We start from the raw sequence: 23,325 nt of genomic DNA, 5'->3' as shown, positions 1-23,325 counted from the left end.
GTTAAACGTGAGCCTAAATTATCACAATTAAAAGAACCAAATACTTAAACTACTTCAGTCTGTGTGCATTGAATTTATTTAATACACCAGTTTCACAATTTGAGTGGAATTACTGAAATAAATGAACTTTTCCATGACATTCTAATTTATTGAGATGCACCTGTATTATAATTATTAATATCAATATTTAACAGTTGAGTAATTTTTTTCCAGGATTCTTTAATTAATAGAAAGATCCAAAGATCAGCATTTATCTGAAATAAAAAGCTTTTGTAACATTATACACTATACCATTCAAAAGCTTGGAGTCAGTATAATATTTTTTTTGAGGGGGGGGTTATAGAAATTAATACTGTTATTTAGCGAGGATGCTTTTAATTGAGCAAAAGTGATGATAAAGCCATTTATAATGTTACAAGAGATTTCTATTTCAGATAAATGCTGTTGTTCTGAACTTTCTATACATCAAAGAAACCTGGACAAATTCTACTCAGCAGTTTTCAACAATGTTTTTGAGCAGAAAACTAGAATATTAGAATGATTAATGATGAGTAATGATGCTAAAAATTCAGCTTTGAAATCACAGGAATAAATTATATTTTAAAATATATTCAAATAGAAAGCAGTTATTTTAAATAGTAAAAATATTTCACAATATTACTGCTTTTGCTGTATTTTGTACCAAATAAATGCAGGCTTGGTGAGCAGAAGAGACTTCTATAAAAAACATTTAAAACTTTTGACTGATAGTGTACATAAAATATAAAAATGAATAAAATAATTAACAAGAAGAAATGTGAGAATTCTAATGGCGACTGAAAGGAGGGAAATCAGTGTTTTAGACGCAGAGTTGATGTGAAAAATCACGAAACAGCGGTGCACAATAATAATGGCTTTAATAAGTACTTAAGAGCAATCCCGTTGACTTTAGTGTAAGGAAGCCTCCCAGTGTTTCCAGACCTGTTTGTTGTAGATGTTGACGGCGATCCTCTTGCGCAGCACCAGCTCCACAGACGCCGGGTGACTGAGCTGAACCGTGGCTTTCACGATCAGGTAAATCCGCTCGCTGGGCGCCGTGATCCGGTTCAGATAGATGGAGTCGTGGATGGAAGAATCCCAGGAACACACAGCCGACACCTGAGCAAGAGAAATCAAGACATGTGAACTTCATGGATCCAGGATACTATGCATCCTGATAAAGTTCCCTTGGCTTTTGGAATTAAAATAGCCCCACATCATCACATAGCCTTCACCATACCTAGAGATTGGCATGGTTTTATTTCAGTTAGCCTAATAGCTGGTTTGATTTGCATTGAGAGGTGATCTTATGGAAAGTACTCCATGCCAATCTCTAGGTATGGTGAAGGCTATGTGATGATGTGGGGCTATTTTAATTCCAAAAGCCAAGGGAACTTTATCAGGATGCATAGTATCCTGGATTCATGAAGTAACTGGCCTTTAAAAATAAAAATCTGCCTGCCGCTATGAGAATTTAACATAGGATTTTTCCCAATTGTTTTAATTAAGGCATTAAGCTCAATTTCCAAAAGATGATTTTTTATTCCTCTTTTTAGTCAACTTTAGCATGGGTGCCTAAACTTATGCATAGCACTGTATAATATAACAATAATATATACTATATATAAGCTTTTGTTTACATAATTTATGCATGCTGTGTATATTTATTATGTATATATCAATACACACACACATGCATGTACATATTTCAGAAAAATATATTTATTTATAATATAAATTATATTAATATATATATACACATGTAAATATTTTCAAAATATATACAGTATGTGTGTGAATTTATATATGCATAATACATATACACAGAACACACACATATATTATGCAAACAAACACTTTTATTTAGTATGTGATTAATGGTTTGACAGCACTAGTAAAGGTGTATCTCCTGTCACCTCGTCATGGCTGTGTCTGATGATGGGCAGGTAGAAGAATGGGCTGCCATGCTCTTTGGGAAGGATTGAGTTGACGCCGGCGGCGTGAGGACCGGTCAGCTGATCATTCACCGTCAGGTTATCAGCTGCAAAACACACATCACAAGCAAACAAGCCTAAATCACTGCTCTGACAGGGTCATGTAAACCAGAAAAACCTTCAGCCCTTGAACCCTGGGGCCAATTGTTCAAAAGTAATCTGGCCACCGGATTGGATCAAATCTTGAAAATGGTTTGTTCAAAAGATAAAAAGCTCTGAATTCGGATTAGATCACAAAATCCAATCTTGGTTTGGATCTGGTTTAAATCTTCAGTTTGTGTTGTTCAAAATGTTTTAGTGAGATTGGGATAGTTTTGATCCAAAAACACTGGATTATTCTGATCCCAGAAGAAGGGTGGATTTCAGGAACAAAAATGGTCCAAAATACACAACATTTTAACATGTAATATATTCCCAAATTGCCAAAGAGCTGTCAATATCAAACAAAAATATTATATTTAATTTAAAGTTGTTTTTTTTTAAACTACATTGGCACAATCATCAGAGATGGACCAGTCGGAAGTAGTTATTTGTGTAAATGCAATGCAAAACTACAATGTCCCTTTAGAGCAGGGGTCTCCAACCTTATTTCATTCAGGAGCTACTTTTTTAAAAATGAAAGTGGCTGAGAGCAACCAATTTTATACAGTACTTAAATCTCTTAAATAATGTATCGATCCAAACTGTTATATAAAATTTGCTGGAAAAAAGTACTGATACACAAACACTGAAATAATTTTACCAAGGTTTATGACAAAAGCCAACAAATTAAATTAGCAGCACTATGCACTTTTTATTTTTATTAATAGTGAAATAAAACATTAAAATATCATGGCAGATTTTAAACTAACAAAAAAACATTCATAACATGCTATCTACTGACATGTACTAAATGTTCAAATAAAGTTTTGACCATTTTAAAAAATTAAATTATAACATATCAGCCTTTAAATCTTTTTTTAATGAAAGGATGAGTGATAAATTAAATGTTATCTGGTTAATAAAAGCTAATGCACATTCCAAAAATCTCAACACTCTGATAAAAAGGTAGGCTATTTTCCATTGACCGGTTAAGATTTACAACAAAAATTTGGTCTGATTTTCACATTGGCCTGAACAAAAATATGGCAGACAGACTGCAGAACAGAGCTGTTTCAACAGTAAACTCTGTCAAGTAAACAATGCTGCGCTGCGCTTCTAAACACTGCTTTATTACACATTACTCAGAGGGAAGATGGAAAGCAAACGCCATCAAAACCTTCCTGAAGACAGTCGGTTTCCTATTATGCATTCACATAAATAATGAAATCATATATTCTTTCAAAAGTCTGCCTTCTACTAAACTATTTGTTGCGCCTGCGTGAGACTCTTAATAACTTTGATTAAAGATGAACTTTATTTACTATGAGTTTTTCAAATCGCGATAATCAAATATGGGTTTAATGATAATTAAAATACCTAACGGGATCATTAAAATAACCTCACGGCCGATATGTCTTGGCGAGCTACCTCCAATCAGGCTGCTACTGTTGGAGACCCCTGCTTTAGGGGCTCCGCAGAGCACTAGTAATCCAGATTTGGAAATCTTAAAAAGAGTGTATCAGGGTGATCCAATCCAATTTTGCTTTGAAAAACTGGTACATAAGTAAAATGGGTTACCTGATCCTGGATAGCAAAACATGGGATTACCAAATCCAGATTATTCTGATCCAGATTAAATTTTTTGAACAACTGGCCCCAGAAGATCAATATATCTCACCATTCAGATCCAGGAACAGCACAGGAATATGAGCCTCCATGCCAGCAGGGGGAACCCTTGAGTAACAACAACACAACACAAAACACTTAAATCAATGTAATAACCCAGCAAATATTTACTTTTAAATTTATATATATATATTTTATCTTTATTTTGTTTAAAATAAATATTATACTATTATAGTAACGTGAATCTAATGAGAATGGTCTGAATCTCTTAGCCTACTTTAGTTAAATAAGTCTTAATAAACGAAAGCTAAATAAATGTACCAGAAAATATCAATTTTATTAATATTGTATTTCCTTTCATTTAATGTGATTTCAATTTTTAAATATAACAGTATTTTTTACTTTTACTATTTAAATTTTGTCATTTTATTTAAATGTAATATTTTTATTTTTACAAAAATAAATATAAAAGTGAATCTAATGCGAATAATGAAAATTAATTTCTTAGAGTACTTTAAAAAGTCTTAATACTTAAGTCAAATAAATGTAGCAAAAAACTTGAATTGTATTAATATTATATTTCGTTTAATTTAATATAATTTCAATTTTAAAATATAACTTAGTGTTTTTTACCATTATTTTAATTTAAATGTATTTTTGTATTTGTATTTTTCATTACAATAAAGTGCATCTAATGTGAATGTCTTTAGTTACAAATTCTTAATTTTTAACTTTTATTTTTTTTAGTTTAATATTTTTAGTATTACAAAAATAAATGACTATTGCAGTAACGTGAATCTAATGGGAATGTCTGAATTTCTTAGAGTACTTTAGTTAAATAAGTCTTAATACTCAAGTTACAGTAAATAAATATGAATTTTTATGTTTCTGGTCACGGTTTTATATGATTTAAATGTTAAAATATTACATTATATCATAGTATTTTGTACTTTTATTTTTGTTTTGTTATTTGAATTTTATCTTAATTTATTATCATGTTTTTACATAAATTCTACTCTACTTTATCTTGTCTGCTCCTTAATAATAACTAATATAGGGCCCTATGATTTTTCGCAATGCAGAAAATGTGGACAGAATCGCGGAATCCAGTCATAAAAATGGAATTTACTGTTTAACACAGAATGTCACAGGACTTGCCAAATTTTGGATGAATAAATCAAAATATACTTAAATCAAAACGTGATATGGACTAGTGTCTGTGAACATTAAACTGCAAAAATACTATTTAAATATGAATCCTGCATGTTGTGCATGTCTCTGTGACTTTAGCCTCTGCCGCATCAATATATGAGGACATAAACACATAAACATAATCTCTATAACATCTCTGAGAGTCACTTCATGAGCATTTTACCACTTCTTCTGAGTAAAACTATCATCAGATGTAAAAACAGAACCTAAAGGTCTCCATAGCAACCCGTCAAAATAAAAGTTTGATTTAACTTGAAGAAACTGTGACAGAAATGTTACTTAATGTAATAATAATACTAGGAATATTTACCAGAAAAATTATTTACCACAATTTATTTAGCAGGAAAATGTAAATATTTTTGGGGGATAAAATAATATATATATATAATTTTTTTTAATTGATTTACGTTTATAAAATCAATTAATTAGAGATGCTTTTGATTAATAATATTTAATGAAACCATTCAAATGGAATCCAGAAAGTTAATGGAAAAACATATTTCATACGGCCTTAAAAATTTAATTTTTGTTAAACTTTCAATAAATTGCTGTTTAATATTGTAAGTTTCATGCTTTTTGATGAATAAAATTGAATTTAAGCATTAAAACAGAGTCTAGAAAAATTTAAATGGAAAAAACGGAATTAAAAAAAAATTAAACGGAATTTGGAAAAAACTAAATGGATTTCATAGGGATTTCATCCCAATAAATATAAAGGTCTCACTTCATTTTTACATATGTGACACAAAAGCAGTCGGCACAGGTATATTTGTAGCAATATGCAACAATACATTGTATGGGTCAAAATTATACATTTTTCTTTTATGCCAAAAATCATCAGGATATTAAATAAAGATCATGTTCCATGAAGATATTTAGTAAATTTCCTACCATAAATATATGAAAACTTCATTTTTGATTAGTAATATGCATTGCTAAGAACTTCATTTGAACAACTTTAAAGGAGATTTTCTCAATATTTAGATTTTTTTGTACCCTCAGATTACAGATTTCCAAATAGTTGTATCTCAGCCAAATATTGTCCTACCATAACAAACCATACATCAATGGAAAGCTTTCATATGACGTATAAATATAAACAAATTGTCCCTTATGACTGGTTTTGTGGTCCAGGGTCACACTCTCTCAAACAGCTTGTCTTCTAAACCTGCTAAGATTGAGCAGGACTGGTTTACAGTGGATCTCACCAGTCCGCCGGGGCCCCCGGGATCCCGCTGCCAGGGGCCGGAACCAGCACAGCGTTCCTCTCCTCCGTCAGACCCACCCACTGCTCCACCAGCCGGGCCTCTCGCTCCACGTCCTCCTCGGACTTCTCTGGAAATCACAGCCCATTACATTACAGCAGCAGCAGCATCAGCTCAGCACCATCAGCACACGCTTCAAACGCCAACCTGACTTATTGATGATCTTCTTGATCTGCTCCTCCAGATACTCCCTGCGCTTGATGAGAGCATCCGACCAGCGCTCCCGGACGCAGTTCAGATCCTCCTCCTGCAGAAACACATACACACCTCAGATTCACTGCCGTCAGTGGGCCATTAAGGCTCGTTTGAGACTTAAATCGAGTGGAAAAGAGTCTGAAGATCCCATCTGAAGTTCATCCCACTGATCAATCCACATAGAGCGCGTCCATCTCACACCGTGTCTACAATAAACACCAGCGGCATGAAGCCACAAGTAAACAATATTATTTAATATATTTTTAATGCCTAATTATAAAAAAACTGATATATATATTGAATATCATCAGAAGGCTGAAAAGTATACAACATTAAAAAATGAAAAAGTTTCATTTATATATTATTATCATCATCATTATACATATTACAAAAATATATTACATAAAATACATATTATATAAAATAATTACAATTATGCACAATAAAATGATAGTTTTATGTAATGATGTTGCATATATATAATTATTAGTAGCAGTATTATTAAAATTATTATTATACAAATTATAAAAATATATTAAACATTACATAAAATACGTATTGCAAAAGCACATTACACAAAATACATATACAATTCTTTATAAAAATGTTTTTCTTTTGATAATATTCATATATATATATATATATATATATATATATATATATATATATATATATATAAATTAGTTTAAAAAGGTGATCATCTCTGTCTGAACCAGTCACAAGACACGATCACAAAACTAGTCTAATGACATGCTCTTTAAATAATAATAATTAAATGTATTAATTTAATTAAAAAACAAAACCATAATATGCTATAAATTATATTATTCTTTTTATTTAATTTGACAGCATGCATAATGTATTTTTTCTTTATTTCTTGGTTTTATCTGTTTTTATTTAAATCTTATTTTTATTTAAGCTTGTTTTAATTTAAATTTATTTGTTAAAAAACATTTTTTTGTCTCTTTATATTATTATTTTATATAATTTTATTCATTGAGTACTTCAGTAACATCTGAGCATTCGATCCAGGTCAGCTCAAAATATTCCTGCCTTCTGGTCTGATTTAAATCCCCTCTTGTATGCATTACATTATGCACTATGCCAATAATAAAATAACAGATTTCAGTGTAATCCAGTGTAGACACGGTGTCAGGTGCAAATTTGGAGTCAAGCATCAAGATTCGATACTTACACAACATCAGAATAAACACATAGATGAATGAATGAATAAAGGCAGATTAAATCCAGTGTGGCGTTTTCAGACAGATGAAGCGCTCGTACTGTACGCATCTCCATCTAGAGCAGCTCAAACACATGTAAACATGCAGAATAATGCAGCCATGCACTGATCATGTGACCGGTGAAGACAGCCGTGTGTTAGTGCAGGAATCTCTCAGCGAGATTATAATATCAGCCTCATTAATGGACGATTATGATCTTAATTTCATCACATTGCTGTCTGAAGCACATGATCAGCAGAAGTCAGTGTACCTGATAACTATCCATATCGGCGTCTTCCTCCCTCTGCTGGAGAGAATACAGCCTGTCACACTCTCAGATCCACTCACGGACTCACAATCACACTCCAAACGCTGGTGCATTTTACCGATAACGAAGTTGGACCACACCGATAATAACCGATAAATCAACCGATAGTTTTTCAAATGGATGCTGAATGAAAACTAAAACACTGCTGAACTTTATTACAAAAATAAAAAAGTGCTGAACCATGAAAATATGTAATCTACTTTAAATTAAATAAATATTTATATATTAATTATACCCTGATCATTCATGTTAATTTAATTTTAATGTCACTTTTTCTATATACCCCCCCCCTCTTTTCTCCGTTTCCTTTCCCTCTCTCTCTTTTTTGCATATCTATTTTTATTTGACCTATGTTGTACTTCTCTAAAAAATAATAATAAAAAGAAAACTTATAAACATTTTAAGTGAAGAATGCTGCAGATCTGTTATTTTAGTATCACTATTATAGTATTATACTATTATAGTTTTTGTTAAAATGTTCAATTAGATTTTATTTTTATATTTTATAATTTATTATTTTAGTACAAGTTTTAGTAATTTTGTTGTGTGTTTTTATCACTAGTAACATATATAATTGTATCAATAGTTTTTATGTTTTATTTCGTTCTACTTATTTTAGTACCTTAACTTGAACTAATATTGGCAACTAGCTAAAATAAAATAAGTTTAAGGTTTTTGATATTTTACCTTACTTCGGTCAGTGTTATTTTAGTATCAATGATATATTATTGTGGTTTTTATTAATAGTTTGAATTTGTTTTATTTTTATATCTTCTGTTTTTTTAATATGTCTATATAGTTTTTCTTTATTTTTATTTCTATTTTAGTTTGAGTTATTTTAGTACATCAAGCTAAACTAAATGAAAATGAACTAATTAAAATGTGTTTAAGTTTTTTTAATATATATATTATTTTATTTCAGCTAACATTTATTTTATTTCAAGTAACAATAAAAAAAACTAATTTTTTAATGGTGTTAATTTTAGAATAATAATTTTAATTAACTAGAATAACCCTCATTTCAGTTAATGTTTTTATCACTTATAATTCAAATGTTTTCTTATGGTCTAGATGCTCTGCCGTGTGTGTGTGTGTTGGTCCCACTGACCTGATAGCTGTCCAGAGGTCTCTGTAGTTTGGTGGATCGAGCAGAAACGCAGCCGATGGAGACGGAGAGGACAGCCTCCACCAGCAGCGGCAGTGTCCCCGAGTGCTGGACCGGCTGGACACTCACCTGCAGCCTCCGCGAGTGACCCTGAACACACACACACACAGATGAGCGTGCACACACGCGCACACACACACACTCACTGACTCACACACACTCATGCTCCTGAATATCAGCAGCTCTCATTATTAATAAATGCAGACTGCAGGCGCACCTGGCGCAGCTGAAACACTCCTCCGGTGCTGACGTCTCTGCTGAGATGAAGCTCTACAGACGAATACTCGCCCTGCTCGTTCAGCTCCTGTATGGAGACCCACAGCTCGATCTGACGAGACACTTCACTCCACCTGTCAAACAAACACACACATGCAGATGAGCACACAAAACTAACAATATACCACATCTGCCAATGGCTTATGACTAGAGAAAATATACTAGCCATAAATATTTAATGAAAGTGTATTATGAAACTGTATGTGCATTACTTCATTAAAAAACAGGCAGAACAAATTGGGGAAACACAGCTAATTTTTACATTTCAATGATGATGATTATTATTATTAGTATTATTATTTTGTGAATAATTTTGTGACTTGAGAAAATTTACAGACAATATTTTTTTTGTTCATTATTTCATTAAAAATATAATAATAATAATAATAATAATATGTATTATTTTTATTTTGACTTGAGAAAATTTGCTGGCAATAAATATTTTAATCAACTATGAAACTGTGTTCATAAATAAATGAATAAATAAATATTAAAATTGTGTGTGCATTATTTATTTAAAAATAGGCAGAACAAATCAGGGGAAAACATCTAATTGCAATACTACTAATAATAATAATTATCATTATTATTAAATTATAAAAATTAAACTAATAACAAAACATCTCAATAATACTATTGAACTGACACATTTAATAATAATAATAACAACAACTTTAATTTATAATAATAATAAACCACAGAGCTTTTATTTTGGTGAAAAAGTGCAGGGGAACTTCTCTTTTGTTAACAGAAAATTTATAAACTCTTCTCATTACAAACTGATGTTTGGCGCATGTTGCATTTTCAAATGCATGTTATGAGCGACTCAAACTCACAGCGCTTGCAGAGACTTGAGTTCGACACTGAAAACACAGCTATCATGAAAATATCACAACGAGGCACATCAGGGGCCTGTACCATGATGGTGGCTAAACAAACTCAGGGTTACAGGATTAGTTTTGAGTTGACAAAACCAAACCAGTTCAATCCGGCTTTGTTGGTACCATGAAGCTGATCATCAACTTTCTCTGTCAACTCAGGCTTGATCCTGAGTTAATGGAGCTCGTGCACATGAAAGTGTGACATCAGTAATGAGCAGCCAATCACATGCCTTGAAACTGGGATTCACTTCTCGTGAGAGAGTCAGTGCGAATTCACTACCAAAGATTAAAATATTGAACAATATGAAGAATTTAAACACATTTACACAGCAAAATGAAACAATCGATCCATTAAAGAGGAAAACATATCTTACCATATAAGTGCAAGTAAAATTTGTAAAGTTTATAATATTTATAGATATAACAACACTTAAAAATTGAAACTCATATGTAGTCATGTTTACAGCTATTGATTCTAAAACGTATTTATATTGCATATTATCTATGTTTATATTAATTTAAAATAAAAGCTTAATAATTACTATTAAATTAAGCTGTCTTGTGTAATGGATTAAGGGTATACTAATTATATAAATAATAAAAAAGAATCATGTCTAAAAATCACATGATTTTATCTTTAAAAATGTTTTATTATGTAGCGTCCTTTAATTTGGAGAAACTGGAGGAGTGGCTTTATTGCGTCAGAGATGTGTCACTTTGCTTGAAGCTGATTGGTCAAATTTCAGATTGAGATCTCTAAACCAGAACATAACCTGCCCCGGAGCAGGTTAGCCGTGCAGCGTAAGATACCATGGCAACGAACACCTATTAAAGCCGAGCTACTTTCATAGTACCTAAAACCCAGGGTTGGCGGAAACTAAGCTGAAACATAGCTGGCTAGCCACCTAATCCGGCTTCATGGTACAGGCCCCAGATTACATATTTATATAATTACAACACAGTCTTTACAGTCTGATAATCGCATTCCCAGGCATTGTTAGAATCAATAAAGAAGTTACAAGTGAGTAACATTGTTTCATGAACGCACCAATGCTGATTTTAACTTGTGTTTGGTGCTTGGCGAGAGTTATTTTATTTTAGGCCTGCACACACGTATGCCAGACTCTGGTCGTATATGCGAGGAAACGCACCTGTCTCTGAGCGTCCGTCTCTTGGCCTGCAGTGCGTCCAGCTCCCGCACTGACCGGCCGTTCCCAGCGTACCGGTGACCCCAGACCTCGATGGCCAGAGCGCCGTCTGAGATAAACTCCAGAAACTCCTCCGTCACATGCACCACGAAATCCTGCAAAGAAAGCAGATTGATTTATTTATCATTTAATGCAATATCAGCACATTCACAGCAAACTCATGAGTAATAACATTTAAAATAATCATAATATTTCAATGAGGTGTATACAATATTATCTTAAAACAAAAGTAAATAAACAAATATAACAATAGCTGTTATATTTAATCTTACAATGTTATATTTGATAAAAACATTATTATTCATAATATAAATAATTATTAAATAAATAAATATTAACACTAGCTTCTGTTTGTTTTCTTTTTATTTATTATACATATATTTATTATACGTTAGGCTAACTGAGACTTGTTAAAGCACTTGCATATCATTGCTCTTTTGTTGATTTTGATTGCTTCTGTTGTCCTCATTTGTAAGTCGCTCTGGATAAAAGTGTCTGCTAAATGACTAAATGCAATTTATTATTTAATAATAATAAAATAATAATAATAAATAAAAACAAAAAAGTATTATAACAGATACAAATAATAAATAACAAACAAATTTCAGCTCCACTCTATCTTATGCCATCTCTAGGAGTAAATAGATAGATAAATAGTAATTACATAGATTAATTAATTAATTAAGAAATAATGAATTAATAAAAATAAATAGGAAATAAAAATAAGCAAATGTGTACTAAAACAACACAGATACTCTAGTGAATGTTTTTACCCTGCAGTGGTCAAAGCGCACAGTGAAGTGGGCGTCGGCCGTCTGTGAGGGGGGCGTGTCCGGGCTGACGATGGGCGGAGCCACAGCGGGCTCTGATTGTTCCCAGAAGGAGTACTGACAGAAGACGAAGTTGGAGAGATTGAGAGGGAGACCAGACGCCTCTCTGATCCGCACCTGACCCGAGATACAACGCAAGCGCTGCAGTGAGTGTTTATGACAAAACTAAACACTGCTCATACTTACTATAACAGACAGATATATCAGAGCTTTACTATTTTACCACAAACATGATCATATTTTTGTATATTTATAATTTGGCCCAATAATAATAAATATAAATAAATAAATAAACTAATAAAAAAAAAAAAAAAAAATTATATATATATATATATATATATATATATATATATATATATATATATATATATATATATATATATATATATATATATAAAACAACAAATAAAATAAAAAGATTTCATGAAAATATTTTAAAATATTAAATAACATTATTAATTAATATACAAATATCAATTGATTAATATTATTACTAATCATTATTTAAAAATTAATAATTATCTATAAACAAAACATAACAAATTAATATTATAAATATATATTATTAAACATATTAAGCAAGAAATATTGCTATTGTAAGATTTTGCTGTAAAAATCAAGTATTTTAAAAATTAAGAAAAATTATGTAAAATAACTACATTTTACAGTACCAATATAAAATTACAGTCTTAATATTTATATTTATAATACTTTTTTTTCCCAAACATTAAACCATTTTGTTTTATTTTGGTGAAAAAATGCAGGAAGCTATTTAACGCTTCTCTTTTATTGATAACAGCATCTCAAAAGTGCTTCTCATTACAAATTCATGAAGAAGGTTGGTGCATGTTGTTGTAAATGACTTAAACTCGGATCACAAGCAGAGGCGAGATTGATAAATGAGTGTTTTACCCTGCAGGTGAGTTTTCTGGCCATGTGGACGATCTCTCCGTTGTTGTCCATCACCTCGTATCCGCTGCTCTCGCTGGAGTTCTCGGAGGAATCGTCTCCTCCGGCCAAACTCTCAGGAACGACGCCGCTCACACGCAGCAGCTCCACCTGCAGACGACCCGCCACCTGCCAACAGCGATCGAGACGAGACGGGTGAGAGACGCCTCTAACAGCCTGTTCACTGGGGCTGTGTATCACCAGCAAAGTCACAATACAGGACTGCACTGAACTTCACCTCTGAAGAATGTAGTAAAACAGCTGTTTATTAAACACTGCACACTATAGGGTCGTTGCTAACTATTAGCAGAGCAGGCAGTTGACCTCTGCATTATGAAGGGCCTCCATAACTCTACCACAGTACAATATAGATAATGGCATATGTTTCATGTTTACATTGGGCACTCCCCACCAGGTACAATATTCTGATTGTTTGCATCTTGTTTTTAAGCCCATAAATAATAAAGTACTCGTGCTAATAAATTTATATTGTGAGGTAATCATCTTAACATTGCTGGTAGGTTATCATTGCACAAATTAATGCACTATCTACATTTAAAAAAACAAAAATAAGAATTATAAAAGTTCTAAACTAATGCACTGTCTTCACTGAATCTCACACACACACACACACACACACACACACACACAGATCACGTTGCGGCCGCACACAACAAACTTTTTAGCACTGCCCTGCAATTTTATCAACTAATTATTAAGCTTAATCGCTCAAGAGCTACATTATCTTTCTCAACAAAGAGATCGTAACATCATTGTTTCTAAAGGAATTAAAGCCACAGCTTCACTGTTAACAGAGAAATGCGGCAAAACTGTGGTAATTCATTCATACACAGCCTCTCTCTCTCTCTCTCTCTCGTAAATGAACCATTGATGAATTACACTTTTCTGAGAACAGAATAAACAACAAAGATAAGTAACACACTTTGTATATTTGTCTGTATTGTGCAAGTATGAAGCTCTGTTTCGGGGTTTATGTCTCTTTATATCAGGCAACCCCAGTTGTGTTCCTCTGATTAAACCTTGCTGTAGCCTATATATTATGCTCTATTCATCTATCCATTTTAAAGGGTGTTCTTGTATTCAAATTAAGCGTGGTCCACTGCTGCACACGTGCCACAATATTGATACAGAGACAGCTGATACTCATATCGTCAGATCTCTGTGACGATGCCTGGTCGTGTCGATGTATCGAACACAGCACTACTGTTCACCACACAGACATCTGCTCACCTCCCCCTGCTGGCTGATGATGGGAACGGCGTACTGCAGCTTCACGTCATGAAACAGACACTCCAGGAAGACGTTTGCCACGCCGATGAGATTGTGATTCTCCTGCGCTTCATAGAACGGATCGCCCGCCTTACTGTGCAGACGGCTCACCTGGGAGAAACAACCACATCAAACAAAACAGGTGACGGTCAATTTAAGACCTTTTAAGACCAAATAAAGATCATTTAAGGAATAAATGGAAGAGGACACAAAGAAATTCATCAAACTAAAGTGAGCTCAAAACAAGAACAAGCATCTGCTGATAAGGTCAGAGGTCAAAGAAATGAGTAAATAAATAGTCAAATAAGTAAATAAATGAGTGAAAAAATAAATAATGAGTAAAAATAAATAAATAAAAAATAAACAGGTGAATGAGTAAATAAATAAACATAAATAAATATAAGTAAACAAATAATTAAGTAAACAAACAAACAAACAAATAGATGCTCCTCATTTGTATGTTGCTTTGAATAAAAGTGTCTGCCAAATCAAACCAGAACAGGGTTTCTGCAGGTTTTGTGAAAGTAAATGTAAGACATTTTAAGACCAAGTAAAGAATAAATGAAAGACGACACAAAGAAATTAATCAAAATTTATGATTATGAAAAATTTAAGTTTATGATTAAAACAAAAACAAATATTTGCCAATAGTGTCAATGACCATTTTAAAGGGAAAGCTGGCAGACAGCTGTTCTTGTATTACGCATACATTTACTTTATTTTGTTACGTTTCTTAGAAGACTTCATATCTTCATATGACTTTGCATGTCAAGTATGAATCTTGATTTATATTATTACAGTTTAAAACAGCTGTTTTCTATGTGAATATCTGTTAAAATGTAATTTATTTCTGTGATCTGCAGCTGTATTTTCAGCATTACTCCAGTCTTCAGTGTCACATAATCTTCAGAAATCATAATAATATACTGATTTACTGATCAACAAACATTTCTCATTCTTTGATGAACAGAAAGTTCAAAAGAACAGCATTTATTAGAAACAGAATTTTTTTGTAACATTATAAATGTCTTTACTGTCACTTTTGACCAGTTTAATGCATCCTTGATGAATACAAGCATTGTTTTCTTTCACTCACCACCTCCTGTGTTCCTTCCCTCCAGTCTCTGTAATGGTCTCTCATGTCTACTAGTTTGTTCTCTAGTTTCTCGATGGTCCACACCTGCGTTCCCTTCCTTCTGCGTCGCACCTGGATGGCCGGTTCACTGACTATAGCGCCACGCTGGGATTAAAATAATTACTGTAATTGCAGTAAATATTACAGAGGAAACACAATACAGCAACTATCAACTGCACTTAAGGTTTGCATTTATAGAATCACATTTTCAACAAGCAATGCACGAATGTATAAATGCAATGCAAGTCGCTTTGGATAAAAGTAAATGTATATTTTTGGGTGTTCAAACTGTTTTTGCACCATTTTTAATCCATGTTGTCATTCAATTAATGTGAGGTCATAAAACTGCATGCATAATGACGATAAAAGCATTATAAATTTGATTTAAAATAACTAGACTGCTGTTATTGTTAGTCAACTACAATTTAGGTGAAAACACACCTAATACACAACAATAAATGAAAGCACTTAACTCCTATTCCTGTATATAATTAAATCAATAAATGAGTAAATGATTAATAATGATTAATAACAAAGGAATACATATATAAATATTATATATAAATAAATAAATATATATATATATATATACTATATAAATAGTAATCAAGCAAATGGATGAATAAGTAAATGAATGAGCCAACAAACAAATAAATTAAATAAATATATGAAAGAATAAATGAATACATAAATCATAAAAAGTAAATTAATAAATAAACAAATGAATAAATAGATAAATAAATGAGTAAATAAAATAAATATATTAATAAATGAGTTCACAAATAAATAAATTAACTAATGAATAAATGAAAAATGTAAATAAATAACTGAGTAAATTAATAAATAAATGATTATTTAAAAAACATAGATATATAATAAGTATGACAAATAAGCAAATAAATAAATGAGCAAATAATTGAACACAAACAAATGAAATAAACAAATAATAAATTAATTAATAATCAGGAATAAGTACAGATAATAGATAAATAAGTAAATGCATGAGTAAATAAATAAATATAATTCTCTTGTTCTATTTCTATTTTCTGCATTTGACTTCTGTTCTAGCTTGATGCTAATCTAGTTTATACTCGAGTCTCGGTATTGTTGGTTCTGATGACAAATATCTCCTGATAAAAGCGTCTGCTGAATGAATGAATGCATGTAAACCTGAGCGTTTCTCACCTTGCGGTTTGCGCTGAGGTTGGCGGCCGGGATCTGCAGCGTGACCTGATAGTCTGTGAGTTTGTGCATCTCCTCGGACAGAAAGTTAGCCTCTCGCACCAGAGCATTCGCTCGGACCACCTGCTCACGCAGCCGAGACAGACTCTGACGGAAGAGCTCGTCCCTGAAACACGTGTGTGTGTGTGTGTGTGTGTGTGTGTGTGTGTGAGAGAGAAAGCAGGAGAAAACACTGGTTTAAACAAGCGTCATTTAAACAATACGGATCTGTTCCAAAACCTAGTGAGCTGTCTATGTAGGCAGTATTTTAAAGCATCACAAGCACAATCTCCAACATGATGGCTGTTTCAAAAAGAAAGATAATACATAAATACATAAATAATATTATTACATAATAGATTATTTAATTATTTACTCATTAAAATGTAAGTATTAGTTCAGTTAGTTGCCAAGGCAACATTTCTCATTTTCATTTAGTTTTATTGAAGTACTAAATTACTAAAACAAACAAAATAATAATAATAATAATAAAACAACATATTTAATAATAATATAAATAATACATATAAAAAAGCTAATAAAAAAACTACAAAATTTAAAATTTAAAATTAAAATCCAAACCTAAAAATAAAAACTAATTCAAAATATTAATAAAAACTATAATAGTACCTCAAAGATACTAAAATACTGATTGTGACAATCTCAGTGAATTAATACAAAGCAGGAGAAATAATGACTATAAATATACATTTCTCCTTTAATACTAAAGCATCTATAAAAAAATATATAAAAAATATATAAAAAACCTTTATCGGTTCTGCTGTCAGTACTGGAGAATAAAAGATACATTTTTAGATGTTTTTATTAGTAGACTTCATGAACGTTATCCTACACATTTTATCTCCCCAACAGATTAATTTGAAATAAGTTTATGTTGGCTAATTCAGAAGACGGCACACACAGCCCGTGTCTCTGAACGCTTCTCATACGCTCACGTCTCACGGACGAGCCGCACACACGCAGCCTGTCTCGTAATGCTCTTTTATACTCGCGGTCTCGCGTCCGGTTCTGCTCCGCAAGTCTCTCACGAGCGCATCTGGCAATATGGACGAGGCCTGACGCACGCGCGCAACCTGTGTCCACTCACGCCTGGCTCCGCGTTTGAAACGAATGTAAATTAAGTCTAACTACTTGCCAGTTTCACTTGGAGGAAATTAAACGTTCAGCACATTTCCCACTTGTTCTTAAAATCCCAAATACTTGAAAATGAATAAATCAGCCCGTGTAACATGTAATACTTTAATAATTGACTAAAGAAATACAGTTCTTTATTTATAAAAAATAAACAAATCTTTCCTGTGAAATTCAGTAATTTTGTAAAAGTAGTAACAGCATTATAATCTTCCCTGCAGAAAAAAACAAAAAAACAGTAGAACCCCTCCCACACAAACACAACACAAAATGTAATGGATTTAATGGTTATAATGGGAATTGTATTGGTTGTAATGTAAACTATAATGGTGTCTGCTGGTATTTGATGCATTCTATTGGTGGGATGTAATCAAAGTCTCTTTATATAGTCTTTGATGTAATCTAGCAGATGGCAACCAATAGAACAACACCAATTCCTATTGGAATAATGCTCAAAACAAAAAGGAATTTTGCAATGGTTTTTATGGAAACTGTAAGAATTTCTGTGATGGTTTCTATTGTTGTCTCATACTGTGCTGCACATTATTGACAATATTGAGCTGAAGCTTGACTTTGCACATTTAAAATCGCAAATCAAATCGCAATATCTGTCAAAAATAACGCAATTAAATATTTTCCCCAAATTGCACAGTATTTTAAGGCAACACAACCTAAAGTCTGTTTCAAAAAGCAGGCGGCATGATTATATTGTCTTTTAAGATAATTATTAGTGCTGTCAAAATTGCATCCAAAATAAAAGTTTTTGTTTACATAATATATGTGTACTGTGTATATGTATTATGTATATATAAATAAATACACACACATGCATGTATATATTTAAGAAAAATATGTTACATTTATATATTAAATATATTTATATGAATATAAATATATGCACGTAAGTACATGTAAATATTTTCAAAATATATACTGTATGTGTGTATTTATATATACATAATAAATAAACACAGTACACACACATATATTATGTAAACAAAAACTTTTATTTTGGATGCGATTAATCGTTTGACAGCTCTAATAATTATGCATCAACTACTGCTAAAGCAGCATCACATGCATCCTCAGCCATGAAATTAATCTTATAATGCACTAAATAGTTGATTTTAATGTGTGTTAGAGATGAGCAGGCTGGTGTGTGTTCTGACCTCTCGTCGCTCCACAGGCGCAGTTTGGTGTGTGCGGTGTTTGTGGGGAAGCTGCTGCAGAGCTGAAGCTGAGACGATTTCTCCGGAGAGAGCTGCTGCCGCAGAGACTGGAGCTCGCGCTCGTACATCAGCCGCTGCTCCTCCAGCGCCAGGCGCTTCTCCTCCACATACTGCTTCTCCAGCGCCTGCACCGCCTTCTGCATCGGGTCTGAGACGAGGAGACAGCAGAGCCGCTACTACATAATACAACTAAACTAAAATACATTTTCACATAACTTTTGGCTAATGTGTTAATAGTGACCCTGGACCACAAAAACAGTCATAGGGGTCGTCTGAACGCTGAATAAATAATCTTTCCATTGATGTATGGTTTGTTATGATTGGACAATATTTGGCTGAGATACAACTATTTGAAAATCTGGAATCTGAGGGTGCAAAAACATCTAAATATTGAGAAAATCTCCTTTAAAGTTGTTCAAATGAAGTTCTTAGCAATGCATATTAATGATCAAAAATGAAGTTGTGATATATTTACTGTATGAAATTTACAAAATATCTTCATGTAACATGTTCTTTACTTAATATCTGTCAGTCCTTGTCTTGTGTTTCCCTTCCTCTCGTGTCCCTATTTGGCCATCCTCGTCCCTTTAATTAGTAGTTAATGTGTCCCCAGCCCTGCATGTGATTGCCCCACACCTGTTTCTGTTCTTCCTTGAATATTTCCCAGTGTTTATAATCCCTGTGTTTCCTAGCCCCTGTGTCCGGTCTTAATCGTCGTTGATGTTCGTCTCTCCCCAAGCTCCTCGTCTCCTTGTGTGTGTCTCTCCAATAAATGTGCTATTTGGAACTCCTACGTCTCCTCGCTCCTTGTGTCCCGAGAGGGAACGTGACAGAAGACCGGACCTACAAAGTAAGCGGCGCTCCTTTTCCCCCGTTTTGTTTTCCGTTTTTGAAAGTTTTTTGTTTGCTCCTTTTTTCCCGCTCCCTCCATGGCGATGGAGTTCGCCGCCCGCCTCCGCGCCCTGATACTCCGCGAGCTTCCCTTCGTGGAGTACGCAGAGGAGTTCTGCGGGCTCGCGCAGAGTTCGGATCTGCACGACGCGGCCATCCTCCATCTGTTCCGGCTCGGAGCCTGTTACAACTACCCCATGGACCTCCCAGACACCACAGGATTGACCTGGAGGGTAGGAATATACCGGTGTCTGGGAGACTTCCGGGTCCGAGTCGGAGCTAGCCCGCCGTCGTCCGCGGCTCTCCCGAGCCCGCCGCCGCTCGCGCTTCCAGAGCGCCCCCGCGAACTCGCGCTTCCAGAGCGCCCTCCAGTGCCTGCTCCTCGCAGGTGGACTCCCGCGTCTCCGCTGGTCCCGTCCAGCTCAGCTCTTCCCGAGCGCCCCCAAGTGTCCGCGCTTCCAGAGCGCCCTCCAGTGCCGGCTCCACGCACGTGCCCTCCAGTGCCGGCTCCACGCACGTGCCCGCCAGTGCCGGCTCCACGCACGTGCCCTCCAGTGCCGGCTCCACGCACGTGCCCTCCAGTGCCGGCTCCACGCACGTGCCCTCCAGTGCCGGCTCCACGCACGTGCCCTCCAGTGCCGGCTCCACGCACGTGCCCTCCAGTGCCGGCTCCACGCACGTGCCCTCCAGTGCCGGCTCCACGCACGTGCCCTCCAGTGCCGGCTCCACGCTCGTGCCCTCCTGAGTTCCCGCTGGTTCCGTCCAGCCCTCCTGAGTTCCCGCTGGTTCCGTCCAGCCCTCCTGAGTTCCCGCTGGTTCCGTCCAGCCCTCCTGAGTTCCCGCTGGTTCCGTCCAGCCCTCCTGAGTTCCCGCTGGTTCCGTCCAGCCCTCCTGAGTTCCCGCTGGTTCCGTCCAGCCCTCCTGAGTTCCCGCTGGTTCCGTCCAGCCCTCCTGAGTTCCCGCTGGTTCCGTCCAGCCCTCCTGAGTTCCCGCTGGTTCCGTCCAGCCCTCCTGAGTTCCCGCTGGTTCCGTCCAGCCCTCCTGAGTTCCCGCTGGTTCCGTCCAGCCCTCCTGAGTTCCCGCTGGTTCCGTCCAGCCCTCCTGAGTTCCCGCTGGTCCCGTCCAGCCCCGCGCTGCAAGAGCGCCCCCAAGTGTCCGCGCTTCCCGAGCGCCCCCAAGTGCCGGCTCCACGCACGTGTCCTCCCGTGCCGGCTCCACGCAGGTTCCGTCCATCCCCGCGCTGCAAGAGCGCCCGACAGAGTCCGCGCTGCAAGAGCGCCCGACAGAGTCCGCGCTGCAAGAGCGCCCGACAGAGTCCGCGCTGCAAGAGCGCCCGACAGAGCCCGCTCCTCTGTGGCTCCCAGGGGGGAGCTTCCCCAAGAAAATTTTGGGGGGGGGTAAGAGGGTCACAGCCTGTGTGGCCGGGCCAAGGGCCAAGGCCACAGAACCCCTCAGGCCCGAAAAAAAATAGGCCGTGGCCTCCCGAGTCTCCAGATCCGCCCTGGCCTCCCGAGTCTCCAGATCCGCCCTGGCCTCCCGAGTCTCCAGATCCGCCATGGCCTCCCGAGTCTCCTGACCCGCCATGGCCTCCCGAGTCCCCTGACCCGCCATGGCCCCTGGAACGGGCACCGCCCTGGAGGCCTCCAGAGCGCCCACCCCCCCTCCCCATTGGATGGTGTTAGGCGTGAGGACACGCCTTCCGGAGGGGGGCGTAATGTCAGTCCTTGTCTTGTGTTTCCCTTCCTCTCGTGTCCCTATTTGGCCATCCTCGTCCCTTTAATTAGTAGTTAATGTGTCCCCAGCCCTGCATGTGATTGCCCCACACCTGTTTCTGTTCTTCCTTGAATATTTCCCAGTGTTTATAATCCCTGTGTTTCCTAGCCCCTGTGTCCGGTCTTAATCGTCGTTGATGTTCGTCTCTCCCCAAGCTCCTCGTCTCCTTGTGTGTGTCTCTCCAATAAATGTGCTATTTGGAACTCCTACGTCTCCTCGCTCCTTGTGTCCCGAGAGGGAACGTGACAATATCCTAATGATTTTTGGCATAAAAGAGAAATGTATAATTTTGACCCATACAAAAAATATACCCCAGCGACTTAAGACTGCTTTTGTGCTCCAGGGTCACAATTGAAAAAGCTATAAAATAAATATACATATTAGACGTAAAACGTATGTCTAAAAGGAACTGAAATTAAATAAAAAAATGTGAAAAAGTAAAAAAATAAAATAAATAAATTAGCCTAAATAAAAACCTAAATCTGAAATAAAAATAAATTAAAGCAATATTTAAAAAACTAAATGATAAATTAAATTACACTAAAATTAAAATGGTAAAAACAAAGTAAATTCTCAAAATACAATTAAAGATATATTGAAAAACATAATAATTAAAATTAAAATAAATCCTAAAAATATAAAATGTAAAAGCTAATTCAAAATATTAATAAATACTATCATTAAAATAGTAAAAAATAACATAAAAAGCACTAAAATAGCACTGCTAATGGCTGATTTTCTCCAGAAGAGAAACACTTTTAAAGTTTTTTGAACAAAAATCATGATCTTTCCATTCTTCTTGTTTTCTTGGTTATGAAAACATCATTATAACAAGATAAAATTTCCTGAAATGGAAACTTGCATAAGATATTAGGGTATGTTTTCAAATAATATATACAGAAAATAAAAAGTGTTGCATTTATAGATTATTTCACTTGTTTTTGACTGGTTTGTGCTTTAAACAAGATAATCAGGTACATTTAAATCTTTTTCTTAATAGTTTAAAAATTATTTATTAAAATTAAACTACTATTTAATTTATTGCAGTTTCATTACAATCAGCAATATGAATACAAGCAGGTGCATTTGTGTTGTTGTAGGGATGTATAGATGTGATAATCAGGTAGATTTAAATAATTAATGAATGATTAAAATGGAATTATTATGTATTTTTATTGCATTTTCATAATAAGCAATGAGAATACATTTATCTGGTTATAGGGAATGTAGAGATATGATAATCAGGTAAATTTATAGAATTATTTATTTATTTCATTATATCATTTTTTGTTATTTATTTGATAGTTTTTTGCGTTTTCAAAGTAATCAGCAATGAGAATAAGAGAAGCTACATTTATCTTGTTACAGGGGATGTAGAGGTATG

General features: G+C 35.0%; 2 protein-coding genes across 5 annotated transcripts in view; both read right to left on the bottom strand.

The window, feature by feature from the left end:
* ifnlr1 (interferon lambda receptor 1) overlaps positions 1–23,325 on the bottom strand; it is a 676,379-nt gene that overhangs the window by 128,454 nt on the left and 524,600 nt on the right. The gene's annotated exons all lie outside the window — the stretch shown is intronic.
* The window catches only part of kif13a (kinesin family member 13A), a 79,962-nt gene that overhangs the window by 10,619 nt on the left and 46,018 nt on the right, over positions 1–23,325 (bottom strand). For 2 of the 4 annotated variants that reach the window (XM_079430902.1, XM_079430905.1), the window contains exons 17-31: positions 19,218–19,425; positions 16,861–17,023; positions 15,637–15,780; positions 14,502–14,651; positions 13,215–13,379; positions 12,246–12,419; positions 11,416–11,567; positions 9,325–9,457; positions 9,051–9,197; positions 7,886–7,921; positions 6,344–6,443; positions 6,140–6,266; positions 3,772–3,827; positions 1,935–2,059; positions 961–1,137 (exon numbers count right to left, since the gene is read on the bottom strand). In XM_079430902.1, the coding sequence (XP_079287028.1) occupies positions 961–1,137; positions 1,935–2,059; positions 3,772–3,827; positions 6,140–6,266; positions 6,344–6,443; positions 7,886–7,921; positions 9,051–9,197; positions 9,325–9,457; positions 11,416–11,567; positions 12,246–12,419; positions 13,215–13,379; positions 14,502–14,651; positions 15,637–15,780; positions 16,861–17,023; positions 19,218–19,425 (2,057 nt within the window). The remainder of the gene's footprint in view (positions 1–960; positions 1,138–1,934; positions 2,060–3,771; positions 3,828–6,139; positions 6,267–6,343; positions 6,444–7,885; positions 7,922–9,050; positions 9,198–9,324; positions 9,458–11,415; positions 11,568–12,245; positions 12,420–13,214; positions 13,380–14,501; positions 14,652–15,636; positions 15,781–16,860; positions 17,024–19,217; positions 19,426–23,325) is intronic. The other 2 variants (XM_079430903.1, XM_079430904.1) reach the window with 2 other exon arrangements.

The sequence above is a fragment of the Barbus barbus genome (assembly GCF_936440315.1).
Source record: "Barbus barbus genome assembly, chromosome: 12".
NCBI lineage: Eukaryota > Metazoa > Chordata > Actinopteri > Cypriniformes > Cyprinidae > Barbus > Barbus barbus.
This window is presented reverse-complemented; position numbering and strand designations above follow the sequence as displayed.